This window comes from Rhododendron vialii, chromosome 6a (genome assembly GCF_030253575.1).
Source record: "Rhododendron vialii isolate Sample 1 chromosome 6a, ASM3025357v1".
In the NCBI taxonomy this organism is placed as follows: Eukaryota; Viridiplantae; Streptophyta; class Magnoliopsida; order Ericales; family Ericaceae; genus Rhododendron; species Rhododendron vialii.
In genome coordinates this window covers 2,637,801-2,654,817 of record NC_080562.1, presented here as the reverse complement: position 1 = coordinate 2,654,817, position 17,017 = coordinate 2,637,801, and the positions used below count along the sequence as shown (strand labels likewise).

Below are 17,017 nucleotides of genomic sequence, written 5' to 3'. Positions count from 1 at the left end.
GAGTCGGGTCGGGTAAAAATACTAAAATCCGGCCTGGTTCGGGGTGACAGTACCCTGTCCCTAAACCCCCCCCCCCCCGGCGATATTACCCGCCCCGAAATGTATTTATTTATAGAATTATACTTTTATCTTAATCTAATTATCATTTATACTTCAAATTTTATGTTTTTACCCTAATATTATTATCATTATACTAAAAAATTCTTATATTCTTACCTTTATATTTTCACCATTATGCTAAACTGGAGTAATACTTTATTTTGCTTTTAGATTAGTAATTTTTAAAATTTTTTACGGAGTGGGGAGGGGCGGGAACGGGGTACCAAAAATACCCGGTTTGGGTCGGGGCGGGGGCGGGGTCAGGTAATACTTTCGGGTCGAGCCGGGTACGCAAAAAAACCACCTCGTTGCCATTCCTAGTTTATGGAGTATTTAGTCTCTTTTCCTCCTATCTTATTCCCTTGGCTTCTTTGAAAAAAAGAGAAAAAGATACTATTACCTCTCTCATTTTGAACCGCATGTCTGGCATCAGGCCAGCTTGCACGCACTTCGATTAAGTTCGGAATTTTGAAGTTAACAACCGGGCAAACACTCCAGTGGTCCCAACGTTTGGAATGTTTTTCCTTTGTGAGATTCAAACTTGTGATCTAATGGAGGATAAACACTTATTATCTTTCTCATGCTCACTTGACCAAATCTCTCAGGTTAAAAATATATTACTACCTTATTTTTACAATCATGTGTCAACAAGGTCATCACCACCTTGGAGAATATAGCTATGCCTTGTAATCTGAGCGACCTTAGATGAATTATATCACAATTATCAGGATTAATATTTTCAAAAAGGAGAGAAATTGAACTTTGAGCTCCATCTCTAGATTGCTTATATTTTTACGGGTTTAACTCCTACAGCTACCCAATCCTACATCTCTCTCCCAAAAATGAGAGAGAGAAAAAAAAAAAGAGAGCTCGTCAAGTCCATAACTCATCGACACTTTGTCTATTATTGAGATTAGTCGAGTTACGTGTAAGCTGGCTTAGGCACCAATTAAGAGATATCAAAGAAAACGTAATTGTGTTACTAGCATTTTTTTTAATTATGAATTTTTTAAACATATGAAACATTTATTTAATATGAATCTCAATTTAAAAATCTCATGAATATATCCTCATTAGTAGCACCAATTTTATGAGTTGGACGGAAGATATGAAAAAATTGCACCAAATAAGGCCAATCCCAATCCAAGCCAATCAATTTGTTTTTCATGATTATGTGTTCGGACTAGCTTATGTATATATCGATTAATCCTGAAAACTAATTTTCACCACGCGTCCACTGGCGGAGACCCCAACTAAAACTCATTGCATGAGAATGGCACAAAATTGTTGATATCACCTTGGAAGATTTGAACCTAGCTAAGACTGTAAGAAGAAGCAGGGCCTGGGCCTTGGGCATCCAAAAAAAATTAAAATTTTAGGGGCACTCCAATATTATTTTTAAAGTAGTATATATATATATATATATATATATATATATATATATATTATTTGTTCGTATTATAACACAAATTAAATGTCTTTGTTAGCTCAGTGGTAAGTTGATTTTAATCCGTATGGAGTGTCCAAGTTCAAATTTTCTAGGAAACTTTTTTTTTTGAAATGTTTTTCCCAAAAAATAATGCTATTGTAACTGCCAGGTTTCAAAACCAAGTCAAGTAAAATTTAAGCCAACTACTTTGGCTGCTAGTGACAAAGCAATTAACATGTATTATAAAGTCTAAAGTAGTTATATAAAGAAACATTTCTATCATTGTTATTTAATTCTAAAAATACATAGGGCACCATCCCACAATTTAGTCTTGGACATTCAAATCTCTTGGGCCGGCCCTGAGAAGAAGGGCACCTTTAACTAAGTCTCACCTGGCCAACGGGATTATCGACACCTATATATTAATTGAACCATATTAATTTATTATACTCCCTCTTCAATATTGCTGGCATAATAGTAATTGTTTCTCCATGTGGAAGGTCTCAAGCAATGAACTCCATAAGCAAAGGACCGGAATTGTCCACTTTGTTGGGTTTTCAGATTCGTTTAGTTGGCGTCTCAATAATTTCTGTACGTTAATTTGCTGACTTTTTATGATGGAGATCCTGCTTGACTTTTTATACACAAAGGCATAGCTTGTCGTTTCCAAAACTCTGAAGATAACGACCGGGCAAACCCTAGTTCTAGTGGCCCCAAACATTGCTGTGCAATTCGAACACTAATTAACTTTTGTTTGCCCACTTAATCAAATCCCTTGGAGCTAACCCTGCATGAATGATGTAGTAGTATCACGTTTATCATAACTTTTACAAATTCTTTCTTTATAAAGGAAACTTCAGGAGTGTCTCATCTGCCAGAACACATCTTTTTCTTGAACTTCATACTTGAAAGAAATTCAAGAATTACTACAATTGACCTAATCTTAAGTCCTTGGGATTATGTTCCGTCATTATTAATTAACTAAAAAAGTAGGAGGACCAAAGTGGGTGAGAGTGACGGCAAAAGCAAAAGGAGAGGAACTAGCCAGTAAAAGGAGAAATTATTCATTGCCCTGGGGCAACACGTCACTCTTGCCACCAACAGCCTACAACCAATCAAAATTTGCAAAGTAAATTTTTATTCCCCATCTGACACCCCACCCTCGACCCCACAGCATTTTTTCCACACTTTTCCCGGATTACCCCCGGCTCTCCCCACAGTTGCCGTTTTAGTTTAAAAAAAAAATTTCAAAACCATTCGTTTGCAATCCTATGGAACAGAAACGTAATTATGAGAGCTTTAAAGCCAAAATTTAACTATGTCTCTTTAGAATAATATGATCAGAATAAAAATATCTACACACCCGTTTAAACGGATTAAAAATTGAAGAAATTAATTTTTTAATCATATTTTTTAATATATAAACGGTCTAAAAAAAATTAAGTGTTTAAATTTTCACTCCGTTTAAATAGGTGGAAAGATCCCAGTAGTGTCCCCAAAGACCTAGAAATTATTAAAAAAAAAATATGGAGGGAAAATTTGTACCGATTTGCACCGATTATCTAACTTTTGGGTCCATCGCAAAAGATAAATCTCTTTTGTGAATTTCTTAGGCCCCATTTCACTAAACCTTTTTAAATTTTCACTCCGCTTAAATTTGCACCGATTTAGGAGTGAAAATTTAAGCTTTTAGACCGTTTATATATTAAAAAATATAATTAAAAAATTAAGTATTTCAATTTTTAATCCGTTTGAACGGGTGTGTAGATATTTTTATTCTGATCATATTATTCTAAAGAGACATAGTTAAATTTTGGCTTTAAAGCTCTCATAATTACGTTTCTGTTTCATAGGATCTCAAATGGATGGTTTTGAATTTTTTTTTTAAAACTAAAACGGCAACTGTGGGGAGAGCCGGGGGTAATCCGGAAAAAGTGTGGAAATAAAAATTTACTTTGCAAATTTTGATTGGTTGTAGGCTGTTGGTGGCAAAAGTGACGTGTTGCCCTTGGGGCAATGAATAATTTCTCCAGTAAAAGGGTGGGACTGGGACAGGGCCGCGGCCGACAGGCCTTAGGTACAAATGGTTTTTAGCCGTCTAGGAATTAGGGGTAAGAGTTCTTGGGGTTATTCTGAAATATGTGATTCTTTCGAGGGCCTTATAATGGAAATTTTGCCATTATCTTATCCACAACGATTACTCGACTCGACTAGATACTTTCCTCCATATTCAGCAACCGATCCCTACTTTCAACTTTATTACGAAACCAGGTACTGTCCAGGTCACCTTGCCGTGACCAAACAACGTCACCTCACAAGTTAATTTTACCGAAATAGCCCCGCCTTTTTCGGAATGAGCCTGAACGGCAGATCTACTTATTTTTCAAATTTTTTAAAATTGTAAAAGTACGTTTCTAAAAAATGAAAATTTACATAAATTTGCCCGCTCATATCACTTTGAACAAGTCAACTCCCATCCATTTAATAATTTTGACATTGTAGGAGTAGTTTTTAGCAGCACTTTTACATTTTGCAATACTAGTATAAAATTTATAGGGATGCACAAGATTATACTACATCTTAATGATAACTGAATAAGTTGATCGGAGATATACATATGTTCATCGATCTGATAGTATTTTTGTACTACTTCATATATCGAAAAAAATATTGTTGGCTTTCATATTCTGTAGTATAAAAATGAATTTAATGTTCGCCCACTTTGAATACTCATATTTTTAACAGAGCGTTCCGTGAATAGTTGTTTACGGAGATAAATTACGTGCGTCTGTTTCGGTTTTGGACTGTTTGAATTTAGTTTTAGATGAAACTTTGTTGGAAAGAATTTTTTTATTTAAATCCAGACCGTCCAAAGCCTAACAGGACGGTCGAGACCGCGCGCCTCCGTAAATATCGTATTCATGGATCTAGAAATCCTATTTCCTTCACTTGGAACAGTTGAGTCGATTCGCTTCATCTCTAAGGGCAAGTAGGTCAAATCATACGGTGTGGTGACCGAAACAATCACCGAAAGTAACGTTAACCGGAGATATCAACTCGGTACCACAACTCTTCCATACACCTCTCCTGATTTCGAATGCAGCGAAGCACGATAACCGTCCATCACAAATCCAACGGCGATAAATACCGAGCATTTAGTCGCAGAACACTCGCGCTCCCTGCTCCGTACCACACAGTAGTTGCTCCCCTGCTCAGTCATTACGGAACTCAAAAAAAATTTCAACTACTTATTAAACTCCACTAAACAAATCCGAACCCACAGAAAAATCGATTACAAAACATACAGAAGAATTTCAAAACAGAACAGACATAAAAGCGTAAGCGCCTCTCTCTCTCTCTCTTCTCTCTCTCTCCCTCTCCCTCTCCCTCTCTCTCTACATTTCACTCTCTCCGACGCCTTCGTAACGGTTCGCCGCCCCTACCGGCGGGACGCTTCTCCGTACGCCGTCGATCGTCTCGCCGCCGTGATCTCTGCCTACTCGCTTCCCGTTTCCGGCTTGAATATTCTTTTCTAGGGTACGGATCGATGTCTCTCACTCGTCTTCTCATTTTCTCGCGTGCTCTTGAAAATAGATGGTTGTTTTTTTGCCTTGTATCCCTCTAGTCGCATGAATTGGTTTGTACGCCTAAGTTTACTTGGTTCATTTGGCTTGGGATTGGTAAAAGTAGGGTTTTTAGGCTTTTTCTGTGCAATTTTTGGTGTATTATCGGTTTAATTTGAGTGATTTAGGAATTAATTTCCCCTAGTTTTGCGTATGGTCAGAAATGTGTGATTCTAGATGACACTCGTTAACGGATTTAATTTTCTTTTCTGGATTTTAGTTGTTATGCTTGTGGTTGATGAGGAAAATAAAGGAATAAAACGTTTTAAGATATAATTCTTATTGGTTCCACAATTCACGTTCTCTCTATTCTCAAATTTTAGTCCATCACGAAAAGGCTTTCTAATTTTCATACAGTAATTAAAGTACTTTCGCTTATAAATTTTTGAATTTCTTTCAGTAATTAAAAAAACTAATTGATGCGGGGAAGATTAAATATTTATGTATGAAAGTGATTTTATCTTTTGATGCGAAAATGACGCAACTTTTTGTAATGGTCCCAATGGACTAAAACTTTGGGACCGAGGGTGAAAAAAGAGTCGCACATGTTTGAGGAAGTAGGTAGCATTCAACGCTAGATTTCTTGTTGTCTTGTTGATGTCCTTATTTTCCTTCAGCTTTTATCTTACATAACAAAGCTTACTGCACCTACCACCACTCTGCCACCACCATAGTCACTAGCACCATCATTTTCAGGTGGGTTACAACTAAATACGAGGACTTGGACACGTAAACAAATGGGGCGCTAATTTCTTGCTTTTGAGTCATGAGTTTTTTGGCACTAATTTTCCTTTTTTTTTTTTTTGTGTTAGGCATACAAGATGATTGGATCCTTTCTTACCAGAGGACTTGTGTAAGTTCCCGTCAGACCTGCAATTTTTTGTCATGGACACGAAGTGGTGTGGATTTCATGATATCTTAATATTGATTATACATTTCTTGTGCAGGATGGCTTTTGGTTATGCTTATCCAGCATATGAGTGCTTCAAAACAGTGGAAATGAATAAACCAGACATTGAGCAACTTCGTTTTTGGTGCCAGTATTGGTATTTTACTTGCTACAGCTTTTGTCATCGCTACTCTAATATGGAAACTCTGATCGTGACGTTTGTATGTTGAAAATTTCAGGATCTTAGTTGCAGTTTTGACGGTTTGCGAGCGAATTGGTGACACCTTTGTCTCATGGTAAGTTATTCTTTTTGGGTTTGAAAATGTATTTACGCTTGGAATGGTTGCCTTTGTATTTCCATGGTTGATTGTTTCTTGCTTTTCATTGTGAAGGGTTCCAATGTACAGTGAAGCTAAATTGGCGTTTTTTATATATTTGTGGTACCCTAGAACGAAGGTACGGTGACTTGTGGTTATCTAAATGTCTGGCTGTCTTCCTTTTCTTCTTCTCTTTTTTTTTTTTGGGGTGAACAGCATCTTGACTAGTCCTCTACTTCTTTCAGGGAACAACATACGTCTATGATTCTTTCTTCCGACCGTACATTGCTAAGCATGAGCCTGAAATTGATCGTAATCTGTTGGAACTGAGGACAAGGGCAGGAGATATTGCAGTGGTGTATTGGCAAAAAGCTGCGAGCTATGGTCAGACAAGAGTTTTTGAAATTCTGCAATATGTGGCTGCACAATCTACACCAAGACCTCGTCCAGCCCAGGTATGTGTTGTGGACACTGGTATTATCTGGTCTTCTGCTTCCTTTTGTTCCATGAAAATCCTCTTGGTACATAACATGCATGGTTTTCCTTGTAGTCTCGTGTGTGTTTTGAATTTTTGGTTGAAGTGCATATAACTCAGATAGAATAACAAATGGGGGGCGCTCCCCCACTCTGAGAAGGGTTCTTGTGGTGGTTGTATTGCAATAATGTTTGACCGTTGACGTGATCATTTTTTACTGGCTTTTCTTCCCAGTTAATTAAAATTGTGGGAATCCTGCCTAGACTAAAATTTCTAGAAATGTAGGACTTAGCGCTCGTTTGTGATTTCGGGAGAAAATAATGGGGAAGGAGGGAGAACTCAATCTCTCCTCCGTTTGGATGATCCACAAGGCGAGAGAGGGTGAGGAAGGGCGGGAGACGAGAGCCCCTTCAAAGCCCGTTTTTGTTTCTCGTCACTTTTGGCGCGATTCCGTGAGAAAGGAGAAGAGAGAGGCGAGTGGGTAGCGTGGGTGAGAGTAGATCTCACTCACTCAACTTCTGGCAGCGTGTGCCGGCTACGACGGCGTCTTTTCGTCGTCGGACCGGTGGCTGTGCGGTCGCCAAAGAAGAGAGAGGAGAGTTCCAGGTTGCCGGAGAGTCGCCGGAGAAGAGACCAGTCGCCGGAGATGGGAGTGAGTTTGTATTCTCACGTGTATTTGGATGGGTAGGTGAGAAACCACACCCCTTGCTTTTCTTCTCTCACTAATAAGGGAGACCACTCTCCTTTCTTTCCCTTTCTCACCTGGGCAGCCAAAGGGGCTGTTAATGTATTGCTGATGTTATGCATTGTCATTCTAAAATTATGATGGAGTAGTATACCACTAAGCGATTTGATCCACGAGTTTCGGTATCAATGTATCACAATTTTTCCAATGTATTCAGTTACGGGAAATGGATAAAATGTTGGTTTCTGTCTTTTGCAAGTCCAAGGAGAGTACGTTTTGATTTAAATACGAGGAAATTGGAAACAAAGACAGAAACACCAATTATGCAAAAGCAAAATGATAGGAGGATGTGTTCCAGTAATCTTTAACTTTGTTCACGGGCTTTTATTACTGCATTGAAATTTTGTTACCTTTCTGTAAAGAAAGCATCCAACTCATAAATAATTAGTTTATTAAAGGACGGACGGGGAAAGGCCTAAGCATTGGCAGAAGTGATAGCTCTCATCAGTTCACATTGACATCAACAAATTTTAGTACAACAATCTATCTATCAAACCCACATTGCCACCTCTCAACTTTCATTAAGCGACCTTAATCTTGATTTTCAGTTGATTGAGTGTTTTGCAACTAAATTATGCCTTTTTCCCCCCTCTTATACCTTTCTACTTTTCAAACATTCATTACAGCCGCAGCAGCAAGGTACCAGAGCACGCAAACCTGCTGCTGTGCCAAATCGCAGACAAACTTCTAAAGTGCCAAGTCCAAGTGACGAGCAACCTTCTCCCGCTTCTTCTTCTAGCGCATCCTCAAGTCAAGATGAACAAGAGGATGCACAAGAATCCGGTGCCTCTCAATCTCTCACAGCAGCTCCTCCGGTGACGACTGTCTTGAATGCCCCAAAACCACCCGCTGTTCAACCACCTGCTGTTCAACCACCTGCTGAAAAATCCAACCATGCAAATGCAAATGAAACGGATGAAATGCAGACTGAACCAGTGCCGTCTTCAGCAAACGAAAATGTGGATCCTCCAGCGCAAGAGACTGTTATGGAAGAAGCCATTAGGGCTACGCGTACCAGATTGAGGAAAGCACGTTCTGCTCCAGCAAATCGTAAATAACCCCTTTAGCTTGCAATAAGTGAGTATTTCAGGGCATGTAAGTGCTTAGAAGGATGTTGGGTTTTTGATTTTATGTACATTTGTCGTTTTCCCATTCTATTTGTTCCTTTTTTATGTGTCCATGCTTTTTTGAACATGGTTTTCAAAAGTTCAAGGGCTTTTAACTTGGTAGGGTTGAAGCCTTGAAGGGATGGATCGGCCTTTAATAATCGTGCAGCTGGTGATGGTGATAATTGAAGTAACTATTGGTACGATCCAGTGCCTTCCAGATCACCAGTTGTACTGTACCACATGCAAAAGTGAGTTGGTGTTGAATTGAATGTACAGTTAACTGAGTGAAGCTCTTTTAATGGTGGTTGCAATTTGGGTGTTCTTGAGATCTTCATTCTATAAGGTGTCGATATCGAGTCACATGGTACTTATATGTTCACATATTTTAAAGAGTTATTCTTTCCGTCCATTTTTAAGTGTCCTGTTTCGTAACTCCAACTTATTAAAAAGACATCATCATTATACCTTTCACATTAACTTTTTCCTCCACTTTTTTTACTTACCCATCATTATTATACTTTTACTTACTAACTTTTCAAAATATAATCTACTTTTAGGGACAAAATAAACAATACATCAATTTTTACCCTTCTAACTTTACAAAATGGACACTTATTAAGGGACAACTCAAAATGAAATACTGGACACAAAAAAAAGGGACGGAGGGAGTATGTTACAAGCACAACAATTTGCACCAGATTATGCTCAATATGTCAATCTGGCATTGAAAAATGTCAATCTACTAATTTACCAATGAGTAGATTGACACATTGGCATGTTATACTTCGTTAAAAAAAAATACTTCCTCCGTTCCAAAATGATTGTCCTGTCCGCAAAACGGAGTGATAAAAATAATGCAATTTTTTCAAAAAAAAATTCAAATTTTTTTCACAAATTAAAAATACTCATTGATATCTAGTAAGTTAAAAAATTTTGATTTTTTTTTGCAAAAATTGTATTATTTTTAACACTCCGTTTTGCGGACCGAACAAACATTTTGGAACGGAGGGAGTAAAAATTAGAGAAGGTTGTGTTTGGGAGTGACGTTAAGGGCCTGTTTTGTATCCCTTGTTTCTTTGCTTATTTTGCGCAAGCTCTTACGGCCCCTTGCCATAGTCAATCCTCCAAAACAAACAAGCCCTAACGGCCCATTTGCCAACGGATATAGGAGGCGGTTATGTTATAAACCCCGAATAGAATATTCAAAGTGCTAATATTTGGTGTTTGCCACCTGAATACAAATCACAGATATAATATCCCTTTACACTTATCTGCCTTAATATCCATCTTAATTACCAAAATGTCTCAATCCTCTTTTAATTTTATATTCACCTACTCATATCCACTCCAAACACACCAAGCATATACGTATCCCTCTTTTATAAATTACTTAAACAAACCATCTATATCATATTATACCCACCCAAAACTAATCCGATTGGCAAACAACCCGTTACTGTTAAAGTCCCTGTTACTGTTAAAGTCTTCGGGTGTTTGGAGAAGATTACAGGATGTTCGGTTCTCACGGATGGGAAAATATTTGCAGTACTTTTAGAGAGAACCCGAGGAAAGTCCTTGCACTATTTTTCTCAAAAGAAGAAAAAGATCATACCACTTTACACATGAAGGAGAAACAGGGTAAGAAAAAGAGAAACAGTAAGGGAAAAAAGAACTCAGTACTCATATGAAGCTGTAAATTTTTACAGGGGAAAATCCCACTCTAAGTCTCTAGCCTAGTTTAAGGGGAAGAACTGCAGAATGCTTCGGATCAAACCCAGCTGGCAGCTACATTAGGTTACAACCGGCTTTTGTAGTTCTATGAAACTTCTTGTATGTATTTACAAGAATTTTAACTTAAAATGCCAAGGAGAAGCCTATGGTCATCACCGACTACAAACTTCTTGTATCTATCTAGTTTATTGTATTGCTGTGAGTAACAAAGAATGAAAAAAGAAAGAAAACGGTTTTGCCTGACACTGGGGAGAGGAATCAAAACTCCCTGCATTAGCATCAGCTAAAGGTTATCGCATACCCCACAAGTCGGTAGCGCTTACTTCATGATCTGATAGGAACCAATAATCATCATCAATCTGAAGATAGAAAAGGCCAGAAAGAAACAAGGTAGTATCCGGAGAAATAGAAGTTGAAGAAAACCACAGCATTAACCAATTAAAAGCATGGGGGAGACATTCTTACATCGATGTCTGGTGAAACAATTTTCTGAATCCCTGAGCCTATTGAACTCAACGTATCAGAAAGCATTGTATGATTGTTTGGGCAGTCTGAAGCTAGTTTTGTATTGTCAACACTTTGTCTTGAGTTAGCCTGCTTAACATTTGCGTCGTCATCTTGCCCTTCATGTTTACTACAAGCATAATGAACAAGGCAGTTAGAGCATGCATAATGCACATGTGAGAGAGAGAGAGAGAGAGAGAGAGAGATATGATGGGTTTATGAATCCTAATCAGAACTAGAGTCGAGGCCAAACTCTCTGGTGAGTTGGCCGGGGGTGCGGTGATTTGTTGTATGAAAACCCTATAACATATTGCTGGCTAGTCGTTATCTTGTACTCTTATTCATCATTCAAAAACATAATGAGATCTGGCAGTGGACAGGCATCCTTGCCGAACAACTTATAATATCTGCGTCGTGCTTTATTGTTGTGATTGCTCGCTTATTCTTCGGGCTATTGTGATGGTGTTTGGAGAGAGAGAGAGAGAGAGATCTTTGTTCTCAGATATTCAAGCAAAGGCTATGAAGAAGTACCTGAGCAGATACACATCAATTGGCCCTGTGGTGCTTCTGACAATAAGTCTAAACTGCTTTTCTGGGTAACTGATGTCCTGCTCATGTAAATAATGGATCAGGTACTAATACAAACCTTATTACTTCAGCCAACCACTTACGCAAACTCCGTACCTCATCAGGATCCGGTACTTCCAGGGAACTACCATGCGGAGCTTTTATTGCAATAAGGGTTTGATTCTGCAATGATTTTAACAGCATAAATACAGTGAGCTGCAAGGATCATCACATAAAACAGATTGATCGAAAAGGAATTCTGAATTCATAAAAACAGACCTTGAAACAAGGCAGGCTCACGATATCTTCCTCTGTCAAAAAGACAGACCTGGAATAGTTCAAATAAACGACATCAATTAGAAGAGCTGATCCCATATTGCAAGACAAAATAATCAGAAGAAAGAATGTATACTTTTGACAATTTTCATCAAATTCCAAGGTGCTCAAAAAATCTTGCTTTTCCCTGAAAAAAAAAAGGAGCAGATGTTAGTTCGGAATTCTAGAAAAGTTAATTACAAAGAATATCGCTGCCATTGCCCAGTTAACAACCTTATGCAGTCATCAAGCCTGCATTCTTCGGCATATAAGCTTTCAACTTCAGCCTGCCATGAGAAATAGAGAATTAGCTTTGAGTTGTAAAAAAAATACCATAGATCTGAGCATCTTGGAAATGTTACTCCCAGAGAAGTAACAAGTTTGTAGTTACTAATCCCAGTTCCTAAAAGACATAGTTATGGTTGGTTTTAAACCACTCTAATGGGAGGTTTAACACTAAACATAAATTTCTAATTCAGCTCCCTAATAACTACCATCCCAAAAAAATCTGCTATACAAGATACGCTCACATTTCCTGATCTGGACTTCCAATTAAACCAACCTAAGTGAATGGAAGTAACAGAATCATAAATAAAAATAATGGTTGCCTTCTATATGCACCTTCAATGCATTAATCTGATTTTCCACCTCACTACGTGCCAGCATTTCATAGTCCCTGTTGAGAGAGGTTCACTGGTCATTAGACTCATTACACACAAGAGGTGAATAAAAAACAACTTTAAGATTGAAGATATTACTTCCAGCGTATATGGTTCTTTGTAGTTTTCTCAATCAATCCTATCCCTTCAAGAACATTTGTAATGTCATATATTCTCCTCTTTTGGACCTGTAAAAAAGTGAGAAAATACGTTAACCAAACAAAAATATGAGTAATGAGCAAGACATAAGGAAGAACACATCATCAAATTTGCTCTTTGAGATCAAAATCTCATGTTTTCTAGCTTTTTCCTGTTTCAGGGAAGATCATGCTAAACATGTTTCAAAAAGGTTTTACCCATTTATGTTAAAAAAATCTGTCTCCTAATTCTACATGTCATGGATTCTTATCTCACTCAAGTTCCATTGCAAAAGTTAATAGCCTTGAAACCAAAACAATTGTACAAATAAAATGTCAACATATTAAGAAAACATGGAAAACATACTGCCAACAGATCAGCTGTCTTGTTCAAATCCAGGGTTCCATCACTTGCCTCCTTAATCAACTTAATGAATTTCTTCGTTAACAATCCTGCCAAAACATAGTACATTCATGGTCTAAAATTTAAATAGCAATAAGCATGTTTATTAGAGAAATCAATCCCATATGTATGCTAAAATGGAAACTAAAGATACATATAGATGATGCTTACCTAAAGAACTGTCATAACGGCAAGCAATAGCTGCATTCAGTCCATCAGGAGGGTCTGCAAGACATATCAATCATCAATGAAACAATACCCCAGATATTTGACAACCACCCTTAGCAAATAATTAATGTGTTGGGAAATACATTACCTGGATTTGAAACTTGAGTCCCTGATTTGCTATGTCGTGCAATTTTTCGTTTACTGTACGGATTGGCACCCGTGCAAGACTCCGGTCCAAGCACAGCACTGTCAACTGCTTCTGCTTTGCTACACCTTTGAATAATTGCCTGTGCTCTAGCATTAGCCTTGCAATTACCATTCTCATTGGCTTGCTTCAACTACAAAACAATTTGATCAGCAAGAATATAGATGAGAAATAGACAAGGCTAAAAGTAAAAATAGTGAATACATAAAGAAATCGGCTATGTAAAAAAGATCCACGAGTTACCCATTAAACTCAGAGACTCCCAATCCGTTACAGCATATAAGTGCACTAGCATTTGAAGGCAACAAAGCCAAATGCAAGTCCAAATCAAACATAATGCAGTTCAAAAAAAAAATAATAATAATAATGGGCAATAATACCATTTGTTATATAGTTCTTAAACTAGCTACCATCTAGTTCGTGTGATAATATCGAGCCAAACTTTTCTGGGCATTTACTTTTTCTTACTTCACCACAACTTTACCGACGGTTATGCAGCATGGCTTTATTTTCAGCTATGTCCAAGTATGAAGCAGCTAGCGCAAAAGGGAATTCATGGGATTCTTCATTATGGTACCAACAATGATGCTATGCACGTTGAAGGTCATCAGACTTCAACCTTCTGCACAGAGAAGTTATGTTTTGACAAGTGGAACAAGGGCTATAGCCAGGGTACGAGTTGTGGAAGGAGGGAACATACTACCTCTCTTAGACCTTCCAGTTGTTAGGAGGGAGCCTTCTCTACTAGTTGCAACCATTCACAATTTATATGGTCATTGCTTTATTCTGGGTTAAACTTAAAATCAAAAGTTTTGTTGTTAGTAGCTTGTATAGTTGGGACAAGGGAGAATGTAATCCTTCCCTTGATCAATTTCTAGATTGGTTCGAAACTTCGAATTGTTTATCTCACATAGTGGTGTATAGGGCCTTTTTGTCTATGGCCTATTTTGTATATGCCTTATTTCTAATATATTTAATTACTTATCCAAAAAAAAAAAAACTTCACCAATCTGGTAAATTTTGGAATTGTTTTCCAAATTTCTATTGTCCTTTAATTATAAAATTCTAACAAAAAAAACATAGAGAAATTACAGTTCAGCAGCAATCAAAGAACATATCAGACAAAGCGAAAATGTAAGGAAATAGAAGGAATTACATGAGCATTTTGTCAAACCGGTGTTATATTCATCAGCACAGTGAAAACTAATTTTTATTCGACACTCATGATGTATACTACATAAGAGAGAGATTCAACAGAGGCTTTTTCTTGATGTTCAAAGTTCAAACAGAGGCTTTTTCTTGACACAGCTGCAAGGGTGATGCCTAAACAAAGAACTTTCAGATAGTTACTTTATTCCGATACAAGTTAATGCGTTACTTCAAGACACATTTCGTTTGGCAAGGAATGTGCAATGGAACTTTGGAATGTGACCTCCAATTTTTGCTACCAGGGTAACAAAATAACTGCTTGGTGTACATTAAAGTTAAAGCTTCAAAAAGATTCCAATTTCGTTCGTGGGAACTCTAAATGATCTTATAAAACTTATGAGTATTCGCATACCATTAGTTTTTCCTTGAGATTAGGATTTTCGCGTATCATCCTTACCATGCACACTCATTTGGCTCATTTAATTGTAACTAATCCACCCTGAAAAGTTAAAATTCTTTGCATGCCAAATAGTCCTCCATTGAAAGTCATCAACTAATCACACAAAAAGCAAGACCAAAGCACTGACGAATGAAGCGTTGCAAATCCAAGATAGATTCGTTGTTTGTACCACTTCCTGCTTCTAGGTTATGCAAGTCAATTCTGTTTGCACAATCTATGCATCTAACTTTGCAAGACTTCAATGGCGCTACATGGTGCTATCAACTCCTTTAAGGCCAATCAATACGGAGTTTTGCTCTGGCTTTAATTGGGCTCCCCGCAAGTGGGCGGTGGGATTGGGCCCCCAGGATTAGTTGAGGTGTGCGTAAACTGGCCTAGACACCTAAGTTATAAAAAAAAAAAAAGAAAGACATATACAAAAACAAATGAAAACATAAACGTTTTCAAATAGCCCCTAGGAAACAAATTCTGGAGCATCGATGTTGTCATGTTGATCACAAGACCACAATTAAAAAAATAACTATATAAAACGAAATCATACACCTGAGAGGCCAAAAAGTAAAGAAATACTACACAACTTATAAACATGATCAAAACCTAGAAGAAAGACTAAACCTCCAAAATCGGACACCTAGCATCCGAATTCTACAAAGCAGGGATTCAGTTTCGTTTACAAACGTAAACAATGTCCGCATATAAACCCCAAGGGATTGGACTGATGGTCAAGAGGGTTTGCTCCCTCATAAGATCTCAAGTTTGAAACCTCCTAGATGCTACCAACTCCTCGGCCGTCCATACGGAGCGATTGCTCTTTGATTGGGCTCCCCGCAGGTGGGCGGTGGGATTTGGCTCCAGGATTAGTCGAGGTGAAAAAAAATGTCCTCGTATATGTACATAGTAAATAGATGTAATGACAAGCGGTGAGGGAAAAAAAAAAAAGCTTACCGAAAAAAAGGCTTACCGGAAAATTAGAAAAAGGGGCGGAGGAGGAATTAGTGGAGGCGTTGGAGAGAGGAATGAAAGCGAAAGGATGAGGTGTGCGGAAGGAGGAGAAGGTGAAGGGGTGGTATTGATTTAGAGATTGAGGCTCCGTCTTAATTTGAGATAGGGCTTGTTGGAATGAACGACTTGCATCTTCTCCGCAGGCCTCCATTGCATCTGAGAGAGAGAGAGAGAGAGAGAGAGAGAGAGAGAGAGAGAATGTGTTGGAGGGAAAGTGGAGAGAGAGATGAAAGCCCAGAAGGAAGGAAACGGGAAAGGAAGAGGGAGCGGGGGGAAGGGTTTTTGTTTGAGAGCGGGAAGGGCCGTGAGTTTCGAATGTTCACGGGCCTGACTTTGGGCCACTTAGGGCCCTTTTCCCTATCTTTATTGATACTAATGGGCCTAATGCTAGAAAAAGGGGTGGGCTTTTCCTATCACATATTACTCCATAGTAGTACGGGCTTCTTCCAAGCCGGCCCTGTTTTATAACATTATCCCACCGTACATGTGCTTACATTAGAAAAATTGTCCTATGCGGATCGAACATTAGATTGTGGTGCACAATTCACATATAGCTAAAACTTTAAACAATTATAATGGTGTTGTGCATAAACGAATCGGGAAAAAAAAAAATGTAATCTACTCGACGAGTTTTTTCGAACAAGATTCATTTTGAATATGAAATTGCGTACAGTGAGGTCCAATTAGTGGCCCCTCCGTGGGGTGGGCCCAAAAGGCAAAAATGACTTCTGCTTTGTTATTCTACTGTATATTATTTCAGGATCAAATGAATGCTTGTGACATGGAGTATCTATTTGTACTCCAATTGTTAGCACTATTTTATGTTACAGGATAATAGAGAGAAGTATCAAGTACACTAGGAATTAGTAACCTAGATAAATATTCCTATGACTATTAAAAAGTTTGTTTTCCCTTTAATAAGTATATTGAGTTTGATTGAAATAAAGGTGTGGGTTCTTGCAAATTCGAGTTGTGAATCACCACCACCAGTGATCAGTATTTGTGTAGCTCGGCTCCCCTCCTGTGGGAAC

At 38.1% G+C, this 17,017-nt stretch overlaps 2 protein-coding genes across 2 annotated transcripts; one reads left to right on the top strand and one right to left on the bottom strand.

Annotated features, from left to right (window-relative positions):
* The first annotated feature begins 4,800 nt into the window (after positions 1-4,800).
* LOC131330235 (putative HVA22-like protein g) lies at positions 4,801-9,020 on the top strand. Its single transcript, XM_058363743.1, has 7 exons — positions 4,801-5,065; positions 5,964-6,004; positions 6,099-6,197; positions 6,280-6,336; positions 6,433-6,496; positions 6,603-6,812; positions 8,204-9,020. Exons 2-7 carry the CDS (start codon positions 5,973-5,975, stop codon positions 8,633-8,635), a joined length of 894 nt encoding a protein of 297 aa, XP_058219726.1. The 5' UTR covers positions 4,801-5,065; positions 5,964-5,972; the 3' UTR covers positions 8,636-9,020.
* Positions 9,021-10,343: 1,323 nt separating this feature from the next.
* On the bottom strand, positions 10,344-16,231 carry LOC131330234 (transcription factor E2FC-like). Its single transcript, XM_058363742.1, has 13 exons — positions 15,946-16,231; positions 13,319-13,508; positions 13,174-13,227; positions 12,967-13,052; positions 12,562-12,650; positions 12,425-12,479; positions 12,038-12,090; positions 11,901-11,951; positions 11,768-11,816; positions 11,606-11,671; positions 11,453-11,529; positions 10,883-11,051; positions 10,344-10,776 (listed from the first exon to the last, which is right to left on the bottom strand). The coding sequence occupies exons 1-13, from the start codon at positions 16,135-16,137 to the stop codon at positions 10,708-10,710; spliced, it is 1,200 nt and encodes a 399-aa protein (XP_058219725.1). The 5' UTR covers positions 16,138-16,231; the 3' UTR covers positions 10,344-10,707.
* Between the last annotated feature and the right edge of the window lie 786 nt (positions 16,232-17,017).

What these genes read in the sequence shown, in the direction of transcription:
- LOC131330235 (XM_058363743.1), top strand. Translation starts at nt 5,973, where the DNA reads ATGATTGGATCCTTTCTTACCAGAGGACTTGT. An exon ending in CGTTTTTGGTGCCAGTATTG is followed by an intron (nt 6,198 to 6,279) that starts GTATTTTACTTG and finishes TGAAAATTTCAG; the next exon opens with GATCTTAGTTGCAGTTTTGA. An exon ending in CAAGACCTCGTCCAGCCCAG is followed by an intron (nt 6,813 to 8,203) that starts GTATGTGTTGTG and finishes CATTCATTACAG; the next exon opens with CCGCAGCAGCAAGGTACCAG.
- LOC131330234 (XM_058363742.1), bottom strand. Translation starts at nt 16,137, where the DNA reads ATGGAGGCCTGCGGAGAAGATGCAAGTCGTTCATTCCAACAAGCCCTA. An exon ending in AGACAGCTGATCTGTTGGCA is followed by an intron (nt 12,651 to 12,966) that starts GTATGTTTTCCA and finishes ACTTTTTTACAG; the next exon opens with GTCCAAAAGAGGAGAATATA. An exon ending in AAGAACCATATACGCTGGAA is followed by an intron (nt 12,480 to 12,561) that starts GTAATATCTTCA and finishes CTCTCTCAACAG; the next exon opens with GGACTATGAAATGCTGGCAC.